General features: G+C 35.7%; 1 protein-coding gene across 12 annotated transcripts in view; it reads left to right on the top strand.

Moving 5' to 3' along the window:
- RNF111 (ring finger protein 111) overlaps window positions 1-16,712 on the top strand; it is an 86,043-nt gene that overhangs the window by 57,325 nt on the left and 12,006 nt on the right. For 4 of the 12 annotated variants that reach the window (XM_069596367.1, XM_069596365.1, XM_069596372.1 and 1 more), the window contains exons 6-9: window positions 5,745-6,064; window positions 9,647-9,908; window positions 14,755-15,103; window positions 16,489-16,614. In XM_069596367.1, coding sequence (XP_069452468.1) covers window positions 5,745-6,064; window positions 9,647-9,908; window positions 14,755-15,103; window positions 16,489-16,614 — 1,057 coding nt within the window. Of the gene's footprint in view, window positions 1-5,744; window positions 6,065-9,646; window positions 9,909-14,754; window positions 15,104-16,461; window positions 16,615-16,712 lie in introns of all 12 variants that reach the window. The other 8 variants (XM_069596364.1, XM_069596361.1, XM_069596362.1 and 5 more) reach the window with 3 other exon arrangements.

The following is a 16,712-nucleotide window of genomic DNA, read 5'->3' as shown; positions in this document are numbered from 1 at the left end:
GAATGTAAAAAAAGAGGACGTGTGAAAGTGTTAGTCACTCAGTCGTGTCTGACTCTTTGTGACCTCATGACCATAGCCCACCAGGCTTTCTCTGTCCGTGGAATTCTCCAGGCATCTGAGCCACCAGGGAAGCCCACCCACTCCACACCCCAGAAAAGAATATATATATATATGTAAATAACTGAGTCACTTAATACCTGAAACTGATCAATAAAAATTTTTTAAGAGAGAATTTTATAGTTTCAGCTTATAGATTATTTCTTAAGTTTCAGTTAGCAGTGCTATCTCTGATTCTTTCCTATCAGCTGTTTGACTAGATCTTAAACTAGTCTTTTTTCTCTCCTGAATGATGGTACAGAGATAGGAACTTGCTGTTTACTAACAGAGACATCATAGACCCTGTAGGTCGTAGATTGCCTCTATCACCAGTAATAATAGTAATCACCATTAATAATGAAACCACCGTATATTTTATATCAATTTTTTTTGCTTTTAATAATATGTTTAATTCTTATATCCTTGTAAATTAACGTTGAGCAGATTGGAAAACTGTGTCTGGTTTAGATCTCCCTCCCCTGGAAACTAAAGGTGAACCTTGAGGAAACAAGATTTCCTAGGGATATCTTTTAAATACTGCATTTTTGAAAAAGAAAATGTAGGCAGAAGTGAAATGGGCTTTTATTTCATTTATTGACTGCACACTCTTTTCTGGTTGCATTCTGTACCTTGTGTTTAACTAGATGTTATGTGAAACAGTACCAACTTTATTTCAAGACAACTTTGAAACAGTCCCAACTTTATTTCAAGAAAACTTTATCTCAAAGCTTTTATTTATGTACTTTTTTTTTAACACACTTGTTTAGTTAGGATTCACATTTAATCTATTAAGTAGTAACATCATTGCATGAGTGGACCCTCTCCATGATATTTATTCTATGTTTTTATGATGGCCCTTTTGATAGACTTAATCATGTTACATTTCTCTAGACTAGGAGAATCTTTTTCAAGGCCAAGTTGTTCCTCTGTATAAATCTGATAAAAGCACATACAGATAGACTGTATTAGGGGCATTCAGTTCTGCTGGCTTCATTTCCTTCCAGGACTGTAGAATATCATTCACCTATTTTCTTCATATCCTGTCTTTACTTTGCACCTTCTTGCATATGTCCAACCTTGAATCACTTGAGCTGTCTAGCTTCTCTCTTATTCAGGTTTCTAAATGGGGCTGATAGAAATCATAGAACCGTGCAGATCAGTGCCTCCTGAATTTATGGATTCAAATCTTGGGGCTGTTGATAATAAGTTGTGATAGTATGATACCTCAATTAGTTCCTTTCCCTTTCCTTCCCCTCAGTGTCTATTCCAAAATTGTCTTATTTTCCTTAAGATTCTCATTTCTGGGGGTGGAAGGAGGATTAAAAAAATAAATGAAGGTTCTCATGCATGAATACTTGTAACTTCCAACCCCTTTAATAAAAACTTTTGTATGTTTATACCTGTGGATATCTCCTAACTGCTGGTCTCTTAACTCCCTTCCTGTAGCTTCCAGTTTCTTTATCTATGCTCTTCATGCTATTCTTTTTTGTGTCCTTGACCTTGTTTTAATCTTGCCTGAGTGTTCAGCATCTGCGCTGGTTTCATTCCTTTCATACATGTACCTGTGCATTTGTGTTAAGTCTGTGTACACCTAAGGGATCTTCTTCACCTTAAACTCCCTCATTTAACTTTGACTCCTTTTAAAACAAACATGATGTTTAAAACCTGGCAGTAAATTTTCTTCTCATCTTCTTTTCTCCTAGAACTCTATTCTCATCCCTTTTTTTCACTGATCCATCTCATAAGTGTAGGTGTTTTCACCTGCCACCAGTAGTCAATGACTCACCATTTTGTGCTTCCAGAGTGCTCTCCTTGTTTTAAACTTTCATATCCAGCTTCCCCTCCTCTGGGCCATTCTGCAATCACCTCAAACTCAGCATGCCTCCAGTCAGCTTATCATCTGTATGATTTCTCAATGTGTTCCTAGCGTATGTGTACATATCTTGTGTATTCATTTACTCAGCAAACTATTTATTGATTGCATGCTATGTATCAGGCGCTGTTCTAGACACTGGGAACACAACATAAAAAAAGCTAACAATTGTAGAGGATAATAATAGCTAACACCTGTTGAACTCATAATATTGGTTAATTATTTATAGTAGCTCTGACTTTTGTAATAACCAGAGAAGCCCCTTGAGACAGATTCTATGATTATTCTCATTTTGCAGGTGAAGTAACTTATCTAAGGTTTTATGACAGTAGAGCCAGAATTCAGACCTACAAAGTCTAGCTTGAATCCTGTATTCTTCTTTATGCCAGGATATCTCAACCTTGGTACTCTTGTCTTTGGGCTGGAGAGTTCCTATAGGGGCGGGCAGGCTCTCCTGTGCATTGTAGGATACTTAGCATCCTTCTTGGCTTCCACCCACTGAATAACCATTAGTGCCCCCTCCCCTCCAGTTGTGAGAGCCAAAAGTATCCCCAGTTGTTGCTGGATACTCTTTGGGGGACAGTGTTGTTCTATACTGTACTAGAACCCAGTGCTTCTGTGACAATACTGGTTGATTTCTTTTTAAATTTTCTCTGTGCTTGATGATGAGCTCCTTGAGGACCAAAGATCAAGTCTTCCTTTTTTTAGCACTAAGCTTCTCCCATGCAGGCATGCCTCTTTTCCCTTGTGAGGTTAGCTTAAATTTAGCAAGTGCTTATTGATCTGCCTATGTTGTAGTTTGTTTCTAGTTGCTAGAGATAAAACAACAAAAGCAGACAATATCCCTAAATTATTTTAATGATCAAGACTTTTCTTTTTACTGTTGTATTTTCCAGTATCTTCATAGATCCTTAGCCATGTTATTATTATATGTAAGACTTGCCGAATAAATGAATAAATGCATGAGTACATCTCAGTATTCTTTCTTGAATTACAGTAAAAATACTTTAACCAGCTTGATGTCACTGTGATGTGGAGTTAATTTCTCTGATGTAGATTTGTGATGATCTATTTTTAGTGGACACTCAGTAGGCTAATTTTAATTTTTAAAAAGGGCAGGGTTTATTTACTTAATCAGATATCTTTGTATTTCACTCTGCTCTGGCAATTTTCTTTGGTTGTTAACTCTTGAACAACAGGAGATTTGGTTGTCTTTACTTTGGATTTCTACCTTGTTTGAGCAAAAGTAGAGCTATAAGGTCAGTTCTCTTTTGAAGGGCATACTGTTAATCATTTAACCCCTTATATATATATTCAGCCTTAAGGATATTATAGTACTCTCTCACTCTGACCTTTGTTTTTGGAATAATTGAAGACCAAGAGGGCAAGTCATTTTTAAACAGATAAATGTCATATCTATCACTTTGGTCATGCAGTCCCTAGGTCTCTTGCTCTGGTTACAGACTCATCTCCTGAGTCTTAGAGTTTTTTGATTTGTAAAATTAATGTGTCACAGTTGGAAGGAACCATGAAGGTCATTTAGTCCATCCACTGAATGGATTTAGTGTCCTAAAGGTATTTTCTTTTCTTTTCTGAAGTAACACATAATAAATGACATTTACTTGTGTAACATTTTGACATGGAGACGGAGATATAACCCCAGAAATGTTGTAGGAAGTGAAGATCGGATAATAATGATATTGCTATAAATATTACAGCCTATAGAAAATAGCTACTTTTGATTCAGCATAACTAAGATAGCTGTTGATCATAGTTTCTAGTATGCCAGTTGTGATTCTGTCCAGGTTACTCAAGAAATTTGAAATGCAAATGAATGAAAGGGATGTAGTTATCAAACTGACTTTGAATCTGCTATCATTTATGTTTTAAATGTGAACAACTTGTTTTCTTTTTATCTTTTTTGTTTTTCTTACAAATTACTTGTGATATTTAACCTCTCAACTTATGATAACAAGGTAGTATTAATTCCAGGAGGCTACTGGAGATTAGTGTAATTCTTTTCTATTTGAGTTTACAGACTCCTGAATTCTGGTTCTCAGGTTAAGAACCCATACAAAAGGGCTTAGGAAATTAGCCCAAATAGGCCAGAATAGGAACTTGAGGGGGGAAAAAAAAAACAATATTCAGAGATTTAGAATAGAGATACTGCCTAACAGGGTTTAGGAAGAGTTTAGGTTTGCCCAGAAGAGACTCAGCAACTGCAGAATAAGACATGTATAGGAGGGCAGACCCTGGAGAATTACAGGAAGGTGTCATCAGTCAGAGCCACCCAGATTCGTTTATGTGAGTCTGTAAATTCCCTTCATTGTTTTAGCCAGTTTTGGTTAGATTTTTTGTATTGTTTATAAATAACCATAAGATTCCTAATTGGTACATTGACCCAGAAGAGAATAGGTTTGTATTGTGAGCCAAATAGGAGTAGGGTATCCCTGGTATTGGTTATTCTAGAAATATGACTGGAACACAGGTGTACTCTAGAATCCTAAGAATTCTGAGGAGATGCCTCATGATTCATGTGAGGGAAAGGAAGGACAAGGCTTTGGGTTTTCTATTCCTCTAATGTTTATTTTTTAAGTAAAAAATGTATCTCCATTTTTATCTTTTTTTAATTTGCACATACGTAGTTTGAGGAAAGGGTGCTTTTTCTTAGAGGAGTTTGAAACACTAGGGTAAACCTTCTGGGGACACATTTGCTTTTCTTCTGGCCTGGAAGAATGTACCTTCAAAGTAACTCTGGGCATGCAACAGAGCATAATTAGGACTCAGATGTTTTATACCTAGAAGATTATTATCTTTTCTAAGAACAACCATGCAGGATAGTTACTGCTACATTTAATAGGTGAGAAAGAGATTAAATAACTTTCTTAAGGTCGCATTACTCAGATTAGACAGGCTCAGGATTAGAATTTAAGCCCATCTGACTTCATGCCTTTATCCCACTATTCAACTTTGATTCACAAAATTATTACAGGAGACTTTTAATTTTCAACCAGGTAGAATCTTATCATTCTTTTGTTCTACTGGGTTTGAGGTTAGAGACCAGAGAAAGGGAAAAAAATTAGAAGTTAGTAAGACTTAGCCAGATATGCTCTGAGTTGGATGGTTATATCTTTTAGAAGTTAAGATTTTAAGAAGTGACATAGTAGTCTTCATTATATAGGAATGATTTATAGTATTAAGAGTATTTGTTGTATATAATGGAGGGACTCCCATGATACTTTGGAGTTTTTAAAATGCATTTAAAACTAATAATTTATTTTTAAAAATTAAAAATTTATCATGACCTAGGAAAAGGTGATTTATTGCCATATTTAAATGTCTTGGTAAATACAAGCCTCTTGAAGCTTGGAAGAAAATCCCAGTGAAGACCACTGCCTAAAATTATAGGATATACATGTTAAGAATGTGATTATATCACATTATTATTTACAGATACTTGAATTCACTAATCACTTATTATTCACCTGTTTTTACACATTTATACACAAGGTTGCTCAGTTGGTAAAGAATCTGCCTGCAATGTAGGAGACCCGAATTGGTCCATGGGTCAGGAAGATCCCCTGGAGAAGGGAATGGCTACCTTACTCCATCCAGTATTCTTGCCTGGAGAATCCCATGGACAGAGAAGCCTGGTGGACTACAGTCCATGGAGTTGTGAAGAGTCAGACATGACTGAGCAGATAAGCACACACACGTATTTTTTACACAGTGATACTTGATCATTTAATTGATCTGTGCATTTTTTCATTTCAAGATGACTCGAGGAGAACTGCATCTAATGCTGTAACAGAAACTGGCCCTCCTGCAATGCCTAGGTTACCGTCCTGCTGTCCCCAGCACTCGCCCTGTGGAGGGTCATCGCAGAATCACCATGCATTAGGACATCCACACACAAGTTGCTTTCAGCAGCATGGCCACCATTTTCAGCATCATCACCACCATCATCATACTCCCCACCCAGCTGTCCCAGTTTCTCCTTCCTTTAGTGATCCTACTTGTCCTGTGGAAAGACCTCCACAAGTACAACCACCTTGTGGAGCAAATAGTACGTCTAGTACCAGCTACCATGACCAGGTATGTGGAATTTGATGAGTTCTTCTTAATTTTTTAAAATTGCAGTTCCTGCCGGAGAAAAAAAATCTAGTGATAAGGTTTATATACCAAATAAGTCATTCTTTTTGCCCCTGCAAGAGTGGCGTAATTTAATGATCTGTGATTTTTTTAAATTAAATATTTAGGATTTTCTCATTTTTTAAATGATTGCAACCAATTGAGGGGACCAGGGATGTGGATAGTTGAATACTATTTTTTATTCTGGAATGTTTTTCAGTGTTTTTACTTAAATATAAGTGGATTTAATGTTTAGGATTTCATTTCAAAGGTGTTGAAACTGTAGTGTCAGCCTCATTCATGAGAAATTGGGGAATTCTCCCAGTTTTTTCCTCCTCTACCTCCTCTTCTGGAGCCTCCTGGTAATCTCCACTCATCTAGAAATAAACAGACTTCTCAGCTGCAAAACCATACAGGGAGGAACTTCTTGTTTCTCAGGAGCAGATTAGGTTTTTAGTTTCTGGGAAATTGAAATATCAGCAGAAAAAATTATCAGTAATTTTTTTTGCTAATTAAGTAAATTGGTTGATATTATTAGTGAGTACTTAAAATGTCAATAATGTTAAATTCGTCTTGGTGATCACATGGAGTAACTAAAGTGAGGTATTATGTGCTATTTTAATTTTTGCTGTGTTGTTTCTGTATATAATTGTGATGTAAACCTGGGTGGTGCATACTTTAAAAAACAAAATGGGTAATATAAAATGGTAAGTGACACATGTGTTTAAAAAAATGGGCTAGAAAAAGTTAAAGTGAAATTCAGAGTAACTGCTCCACTGTACCCTCTCCTCTTTCCTCAAGTACTTTACTTGCTTCGTCTTTTAAATTTTTGATGATTATCTCTTCTGGTTCTGACAAATTAAAATTAAGAAAGTGAAGTTTTCCCCTAAGAAGAAGAAACTAGCTGCTGATATTAAAAAAAATGGAAAGGGTTTAGTAGGAAATGTGATTAAAGAGATCTTAGGTGATGTTTTGGCTCTGGTAACAGCAGTTTTAAGTACTAACATCTGTTGGTTGACTACACCTGTTCTACCTTTTGGGCCTAAAAAAGCACCTGAGTGACTTAATTATAGGTAGAATCTCTTTTTTTGTTTTATGTCAAATATAGGTGTAACCTACTGATCTGTTTCTCTCTCAAGTGTTAGTTGCTCAGTTGTGTCCGACTTTTTGTGACCCTGTGGACTGTAGCCTGCCGTGCTCCTCTGCCCACAGAATTCTCCAGGCAAGAATACCAGAGTGGGTTGCCATTTCCTTCTCCAGGAGATCTTCTCTAACATCTATCTCTAAGTAGAAGTATTTGGACTATACACAAACCTTGAGGAAAATCAGCAGGATCAGGCATTCAATAGTGATAATGGATATGACGCTAAAGAGTGAGGTTTTGGAGATATGAACAGTTTGAGATTCGTGTAGCTCTTTGTAGGACTCTGAAATTAACCGCATGTACATGAGATAGCCTCATATAGTCTACATTTGAGACCTGTGTGGACATAATAGGAAGCTGAGGAGAAGGAGATTGATCTTAGAATTTATAATTGTGTGGTGTCTCATGATTGTCAAACTGTAGATAGGCAGAGAAAGATTGGGGAGGATTAGTCTTAACAACAGAGAAGTTTTAGTAGTCACTTAACTCTATCATACTGCTCCTTTGGGTGTAGCTTTCTCTTTCGATAGAATAGTTTAATTAGTGTTATGCATTATTTATGATGTAAAGGGCTTCTCTGATAGCCTAAGTTGGTAAAGAATCTGCCTGCAACGCTGGAGACCCTGGTTTGATTCCTGGGTTGGGCACATCCACGGGAAAAGGGATAGCCTACCCACTCCAGCATTCTTGGCCTTCCCTTCAGGAAGATCCCCTGGAGAAAGAAATGGCAACCTACCCCAGTATTCTTGCTTGGGAAATCCAATTGACAGAGGAGCCTGGTGGGCCACAGTCCATGGGGTCGCAAGGACTTAGTGACTGAACAACAAAAAAGTAATATTTGCTATTTCTGTACCATCTTGCTTAACCGCTCTTTTCCTTCTAGAAGAAGAATTGAGTGAACTCTTAGAATTGTGAAGAAGAGGGTTCTCTCTGTTGGTTTTTTCCCTCTTTTTATTCTCTACTGTTAACTTTACCCTCGGTTGCTTCTACGAGGACCTTCACCCTACTCTACTCACACTTTGAGAGTTTTCTTAATCACTGACTGGAGAAGAAGATAGAAAATTTGCTCACCTTGCTAGTATGTTAATATTCCAGTCCATTTGCCAAATTTTAACCTAAATAGGAAATACACAAAGGATTTGAATCATCAGTAATAATTCATGATCTTAAAATATTGTTCTTAAACCTTATTCAAATTAGAAGCTGATATTTGCCAACTCAGAAGAAAGACGTCAGACATGTACTTAATTGATTGTAGACACGTAATATACAAGAGGAAAGTAGTTCTGTTGTCCTTCCCTCATTCTGTACCATCTTCCTCCTTCCCTTTTAATATCCAGAGTTTCTTATGTTTCTATTATCCTCTGAACAGGGTGGCCATTGAAACCACAAAGACCACTCTGTCTCTAAAAATAATAATAATAAAATAAATTTTTAAAATATACTAAGACCGCTATGGTTCCTCACTGGACTGAGTGACCTGGGCCTCTAATAAATGCATTACCCTAGCTTTCCTCACCTCTAGCCCCTCAGCTTTCAATAGTGAACAATCCCTACATATGATTCTGTATATAACATCTTCATTTTCTTTAATCATTTTAAAAATTGCAGCTGTACTGAACACTAAGCAAAGGCTTATGCTTAAAATACTTAAGACTATAAAGAAGCAATTCTGTTTCTGTTATCTGCTCTGGAGTAGAAGGTAAAGTGTTTTCCTTAGGACTTTTCAAAGTGCTGTAGTAGGGATGGAATTTAGACTCTGATTTTTCAACTTGGTAAATGATCCTTCCCTAAAATTACCTTACTAATAAAAGTAATCATGGCTTAATTTTTTTTAAGTGAAAAAGATTGTGAGGCAAAGCTAACTAATGGTTTTAGCTTGAATAATCTTAGACCCTTTGTTATCTTGGATGTTTTCACTATTTGAGTTTTAGTTGAATCCTTGCTATGTACAGTTTAAAAATGAGACAGATTTTTACCTGAAACCTTAAATGTTTTCAGTGGCATGATTATATGTTTTCTGAAGGAGTCCTAAATTACCAGTGAAGAGTTTGGTGTAAAGGAGGATATCAAAGTATGATTTAAAAGTTTTTCTCTTAAGACCTAGTATATAGAAGATAAATAGATCTTAAAATAATACATTAACTTTTGTTCAAGCACTATCACATGCTTGGTTATTTAAAATTGATTATAGTTTTTAAGTGGATAAGCACTATAATTTTTACAATCCAAGATACACATAGTATATTTTGGTGCTCAGTAGGTCTTCACACTCAAAATTTTACCAGTTTCAAATTTATTGATTCTATTTTTCTAGATTACGTTGAGTACTTTTACAGTATACCATAAACAATGTTTTGACCAAATTTTAGAAAGATAAAACATAGTTCCTCTTTATACAGCAGGCATTGCCAGTAGACCTGAGCAGCAGTGGTATCAGAAGTCATGGAAGTGCTGGTTTTCATGGAGCATCTGCATTTGACCCCTGCTGTCCTGTTTCTTCTTCCCGAGCTGCAATCTTTGGCCATCAGGCTGCTGCTGCCGCTGCCCCGAGTCAGCCATTATCAATAGATGGTTATGGATCAAGCATGGTTGCCCAGCCCCAGCCCCAGCCCCCTCCACAAGCCTCACTGTCATCTTGTCGACATTATATGCCACCTCCTTGTAAGTATAAATTTAATAGGCAAAGAACTTAGAGGCACATAAATGAAGCATTGTACTCTCCTCCATTTAATAACCTTTCAGTAATTCTAATTTATAAATTTCTAGTATTTCCTTGACCAAAAAGTGGAGTGTATTTTTCCCATTTCATCCTTCCTTCACCTCATATACCTAAAGCGGTCTTCTTAAGCAAAAACGGCAGATGTTGTTTTAAAAGGTCTGGGAAAATAATAAAAAGTGTCATATTTGTCTGATATACATTTTAACATTTATGTTTTAATATCTGTCTATTAGAAGTACATTGAATGGCACTTTAGATTCCTATAAAAGGAAATTTTAAGGAATTTATATCTATCCTTTAGTATTAAAAAGAAATTGGAAGGTTTAGTAGTTGTTTCTATGCATAGGAAAGTAAACTTTTAAGAATTCTGAAACTTAACTGAGATACAGGAGAAAATTCCTTGACAGAAAGTCAATTGTAGAAAGGTTATCTGTTCTCTTTTCATGCAAGCAATTAAAATAGAATCAGATATAACTTTTCTAAGAAATTGAAATCTATAAGATACAAGAAATGAGAAATAACCTTAGGCTGTGTATTTATTGCTTTGTTAAATCGTAGGCTAATAATCAGATGGAAACTTATTAAATATTTTGATTTTTTAAAAAAGCACTGAAAATTCATGCCAGGAGTAAAGCAAAACATTGGCAAGGAAATTTGCTTTTGTCCCCTGATTACATACGAGGGATAATGTTCAGTTATTTATCTTCTTACAATTCCAGTCCTATAATTTCAAAAATCTGTGTCCTGCATATACAGCTAGAGTCAACCCAGAATTTGTACAGTGAAATCTGGTGATACATCATTTATCTTTTCAAGAGTGCAAGTTTTTGCAAAGCATTAACCAGCGGACGAATTCCGTGTGTGAATGCTGGAAGGATGTGCAGGCTGTTCTGTAATAGTTGTTGATATTCATCTTTCATTTATCATCTTTTATTGGAAATTCAAAATGTGTGGTTTTCTCCCCCTCCTCTTTAAAAATAATATACTGAAGCAGTTTATAAGTGTATCCTTTGCTTTTTTATGTCCTAATCTAAAAAATTAATGTTTTCTTTTTATCATAAAAGTAACTTGTGTACACCTTAAGAAATTCAAATCACAGAATAATATAAAATAAGAAGTTAAAAGTCCTTCTCCATTCTTCCCACTAATCCCAATAGCAACTGTTTTATAGTTCATTATAAACCCTTTCAGAAATTTTCTTTCTCTGCACATGTTATTATGACACATCTCTTACTATGACATATCTCTCCTTTTTTTTAAAAAAAGGGATCATATCAAACATAGTATTTCCCTCTTTTTCATTTTTTATTTTTAAAAAATTTAACAATATGTTTCAGATTTTTGTAAAATATAAAATTCTAGCTCATTGTTTTTAATATCCTCCTAATATTCCATTGTATATTGAATTATTCCTCAGTTGATGAACATTTAAATTATTTGTAGTTTTCTACTAGTCTGTAGGGCAACTTCTAGGATTGATATTGCTGGGTTAAAGTGACATGCTAAACTTTTAAGAAACAATATCAAGAACAATTTTGTTTGTTTATTTTTACTGGCAAGAACACATAATACAGAGAAGAAGGGAAATGGTCTGTGGGATTGCAGAATATATCACCTTTATACAATGATTAGTAATTATTTTGTTTAGATAAACAGTGCATTATAATGATGGCTGACGTTTTCACCACACACAAAAATTGGCAACTATGTGAGGTGATGTATATGTTAATTAAACTGATAGTGGTAGTCATTTCATGTGGTATAATGTGTCAAATTATCATATTATACACTTTAGATATATTGATTTAATTGTTAATTATACCTCAGTATACCTCAGTAAAGTTGAAAAATGATTAATGAAGGGTTAAATAAATCGATTCGTTCCAAAGCAAAACTTTAGCATTTTGTGATATTTTTGAATATTATTTCTTGTATAATTATTTATAGAGTTAGAGAACCTTGCTGTGAAACTGGGCAAAATGCACTAAATTTGAGGAAGAATAGTTAACAGTTAGAGAACTTAGTGACTTCTTTTTTGATGACTAAGAAGTACTGAGCTTTGTGACTTCTTAGAGTAAAACACTGATTTGAAAATACAACTTTTAGAAAATTAGTTTAAAAATATGTCTCACAACTTAAATTGAGCTCAGTGAAAGTTTCCTTTAAATATATCTAACGCGTTTTCCTTTGAAGTATGGCTGAATGAGTCTGTGGTTACCTAACTTTCACCCCTGCTGCACGAATCAAAGCAATTAAAAATTGAAGGTAATCTTTCTGTAATGAAACTAGAGAAATGCTATGGCTCCATACCAGGCTACCAAGAAAATCTTACAAATAAAATGAAATTAGGGCTGAAATCCATGGAGGAGACAAACTTACTTTTAGACCTCAAACTGATGCTTATCTCTTAAGAGTAAGAGAGAAAAGTATTCCTTTAAGGGACCTTTCAACAGTCATTTTGCAACATAAAGATTCAGGTTGAAGAAATGGGTGAAACCATCTTGATAAAGGCTGATTTTCATGGCAAGTTGCTAGCAAATATGCCCTCTACTTAATATATAGCACAGGAAAAATAGCATGCGGCAGGGAGAGAAGTGCAGTGGTGAAAATACATGTTTACAGGCGTGCCTAGGACTTGCAAGTTCCTTTCCTCTCTATACTGCTATATAACCACTAATGATGAAAGAAAACATGATTTATGCGTTTATAAATATATAATTTATACATTTGATTTTACAAAAGCAAAACACTTATGGCAAAGTAAAATTGCCAAGAGACAATTTGGAAAAATGTTTATACTATGACAATGTTTATACTATACTTTTTCTTATGACAAAGCTCCCATGTATACAAGGAATACTTATAAATCAATAAGAAAAAGGTGAATTATAAGCTAAGAATGTGAATAGATAATTCTGGGAAGAAATATAATTGATTAATGAATACAAAATTTTTTTCTGGTTAGCGTGTAAAAAATGTGACAGTGTAATTAGTCAGGAACTCTCATGTACTGTTGATGGTAATTAATTATGGTAAACTTTTGGGAAAGTGTTTTGTCAACTAGTATCTGAATTTAGATCAAATGGCCAACATCCGTTGGATCCTAGAAAAAGCAAGGGAATCCCAGAAAAACATTTACTTCTGCTTCATTGACTACACTGGTGGATCACAACAAACTGTGAAAAGCTCTTAAAGAGATGGGAATACCAGAGCACCTTACCTTCCACCTGAGAAACCTGTATGTGGGCCGAGAAGCAACAGTTAGGCCCTTACAAGGAACAACTGACTGGTTCAAACTGGGAAAGAAATATGTCAAAGCTGTATATTATCACCCTGCTTATTTAACTTATTGCAGAGTACATCATGCAAAATGCTGGGCTGGATGAAGCACAAGCTGGAATCAAGATTGCTGAGAGAAATAACCTCAGTAACCTCAGATGTGCAGGTGATACCACCCTAATGGTAGAAAGCAAAGAGGAACTAAAGAGCCCCTTGATGAAGGTGAAAGAGGAGAGTGAAAAAGCTGGCTTGAAACTCAGCATTCAGAAAACTAAGGTCATGGTATCTAGTCACATCACTTCATGGCAATAGATAGGGGAAGAAATGGAAACAGTGACAGACTTTATTTATTTCCTTGGGCTCCAAAATTGCTGTGGATGGTGACTGCAGCCATGGAATTAAAAGCACTTGCTCCTGTAGTAATAGCTATGACAAACCTAGACACTATATTAAAAAGCAGAGACATCACTTTGCCAACAAAGGTCCATATAATCAAAGCTATGGTTTTTCCAGTAGTCATGTAGGGATATGAGAGTTGAACCATAAAGAAGGTTGAGCACCAAAGAATTGATGCTTTTGAACTATGATGTTGGAGAAGACTCTGACAGTCCCTTGGACAGCAAGGATATCAAACCAGTCAATCCTAAAGGAAATCAACTCTGAATATCATTGGAAGAACTGATGCTGAAGCTAAAGCTCCAATATTTTGGCCACCTGATGTGAAGAGCCAATCTTTCCCTGATCCTGGGAAAGACTGAGGGCAAGAGAAGGGTGCAACAGAGGATGAAATGGTTGAATGGCATCATTGACTCAGTGGACATGAGTTTCAGCAAACTCTGGGAGACAGTGAAGGACAAGGAAGCCTGGCGTGCTGCAGTCCATGGAATAACAGAGTCGAACATGATCAACAACAGTAATCTGAATTTAAATTATTCTTTCAGACTCAGAACTGCTTATAGGAATTTATGCTGTAGAAACTTTCTGTGAGTGGTGTGTATGAATGTGTGCCTTTGTGTTCAGACACTCGTGTACAGGGGCATGTATGAAAGAGAGCACAAGAGGAATTATACACAGAGATGTTTATTGCAGCTTTGGCCTGCTTCCAGTTTTTATCAATGGCGATTTCTTCAATAAATTTTGGTGCCTTCTTGTAATGATGAGAAGGAAATGGCAACCCACTCCAGTGTTCTTGCCTGGAGAATCCCAGGGACGGGGGAGCCTGGTGGGCTGCTGTCTATGGGGTTGCACAGAGTCGGACACGACTGAAGTGACTTAGCTTAGCTTAGCTTGTAATGAAATGCTGTGAATGAAGTAAAGCTATATATATTGACTTGAGAAGATACCTATGATTACTCAAAGAAGAAAGCAGGTTGCCAAACAAGACTAAGCAGACTCAAGCATTGATAAAGTATTTATAAAATAAAATACACTAATATGTTTGTAAAGTATAACATGAGTGTGTTATGGCAATATATGTTTAAGGTTGTGGTGCTTGTGCTTTTCTTACAGATGCTTCTTTGACAAGACCACTTCATCATCAAACCTCTGCCTGCCCCCACTCTCATGGAAACCCTCCTCCTCAGACTCAGCCTCCACCTCAAGTGGATTATGTTATTCCTCATCCTGTTCATGCTTTCCATTCTCAAATATCGTCTCATGCAACATCTCACCCTGTGGCACCCCCACCTCCAACTCATTTAGCCAGTACAGCTGCACCAATCCCTCAGCATCTTCCTCCCACACACCAGCCAATTTCACACCATATTCCAACCACAGCACCTCCAGCACAAAGACTGCACCCTCATGAAATGATGCAGAGGATGGAAGTTCAAAGAAGGAGAATGATGCAGCACCCAACGTATGTTCTACATTTTTAGAAAGATAATCACCCTTTATTCTTTGCCTTCTATTTCCATTGGCTTTTAAAACTGTGAAGTCTTCAGAAGCGATATAGCTATACTTAATCCTCAGTTCACTAGGAAATTAATTTTTTACTAACCAGAATGTCTTATCCTGAGTTGTAGGTGCTGACATAAAAATTTTATATCAGGTTATTTCATATGAAAAGACTATAAAAACAAAAAGAACTTTTTGTTTTCTTTGGAAAACTCAGGATCTGATGTTCTAATTTGGGGCAGTGTACTTTGTTGGGCTTATTCTGCCTGCCTATTAAAGTTATACAGGAAAATGGCTACATTGGTTCATCTATATATTGTCTGTAGCTTCTTTTACACTACAGAAACCAAGTTGAGTAGTTAGAACAGAAACCATGTGGCCTATAGAGCAAGCAGTATTAAGTATTTGGCCCTTACAGAATGTTTGCAGACTCTTGATTTAATCAATGATCTGGCTCTTATGTAACTTCTTTCTTTAGTTATATCATTTAAGGTTATATTTAGAATCTGTGACTATTTTTGTCATTTTAATACAGTGCCTCTTTATATAGAAAGTTGCCAATTAATATTTCTATCTTCCAGTATCTAGAAAATTACTTGTTCTGAATCATTAAGGTTAAACATGAAAACTCTGTGTATGTGTTTGAAACTAGTAGAAAATCAGAATTAGACTATAAAAATGAATCCCTAGAACTGTTTTTTTCTCAAGTGCCATTCGTTTAGAACTTTGTTACCATTTACATTTGTAAATTTGACAGACTTTAGAAAGAGAAAATATAGTAAGCTGGACTGATGAATAAAGAGTGTGAATAGAAGTAATACCTGTTTCCCAGATGTGTTGACATGTATTTGCATGTGTTTGAAGAAAATGCACAGGTTAAATTTTTTTCCTTAGAAGTTTTTTTTTTTTAACTTAGAAGTTTTATCCATTAAAATAGATGAGTATTATTATAGCAAAAAGATGAAGCAAGATAGTTTCCATTTCTTCTGTTTCATATGTTTATATAAACAACTTCCTTGTGTCTAAAGCATATGCTGGAGTATTAATTTTTTAAGTTTTATTTTCATTTAGTTCCTGTTATTCTATTTAAACTATCTGCCATATTATAAACATACTGTTTTTTCCCTTGGATGATATTTGGATTGGAGACATTGAAATAAATGAGTAGTGAGAATTTGTGGGACTATGGTTTCTTGATTTATTGTTAATCATTAAGTTTATTGTTACAGAGTTAATTTCAAGACTATAGATGTTTATAATATTAATACTAGATTGTTTTTCTCTACATTAAGAAATAACCAATTATTCAATTATTTCCAGTGGTCTTTTTGTGTTCTGTGTTTCCAGGCGGGCACATGAACGCCCCCCACCCCATCCACATAGGATGCACCCAAATTATGGTCATGGGCATCATATTCATGTGCCTCAGACTATGTCCTCACATCCTCGACAGGCTCCGGAGAGATCTGCCTGGTCAGTATCTTATTTATTTCAGAGCTGTGATCAGTTTCTTGTGGTAGAAAAGGTTGGAGGAGATACTTTGTAGGGGAAGGGTAATGTGGGGACTTGCC

This window comes from Ovis canadensis, chromosome 7 (genome assembly GCF_042477335.2).
Source record: "Ovis canadensis isolate MfBH-ARS-UI-01 breed Bighorn chromosome 7, ARS-UI_OviCan_v2, whole genome shotgun sequence".
In the NCBI taxonomy this organism is placed as follows: domain Eukaryota; kingdom Metazoa; phylum Chordata; class Mammalia; order Artiodactyla; family Bovidae; genus Ovis; species Ovis canadensis.
This window is presented reverse-complemented; position numbering and strand designations above follow the sequence as displayed.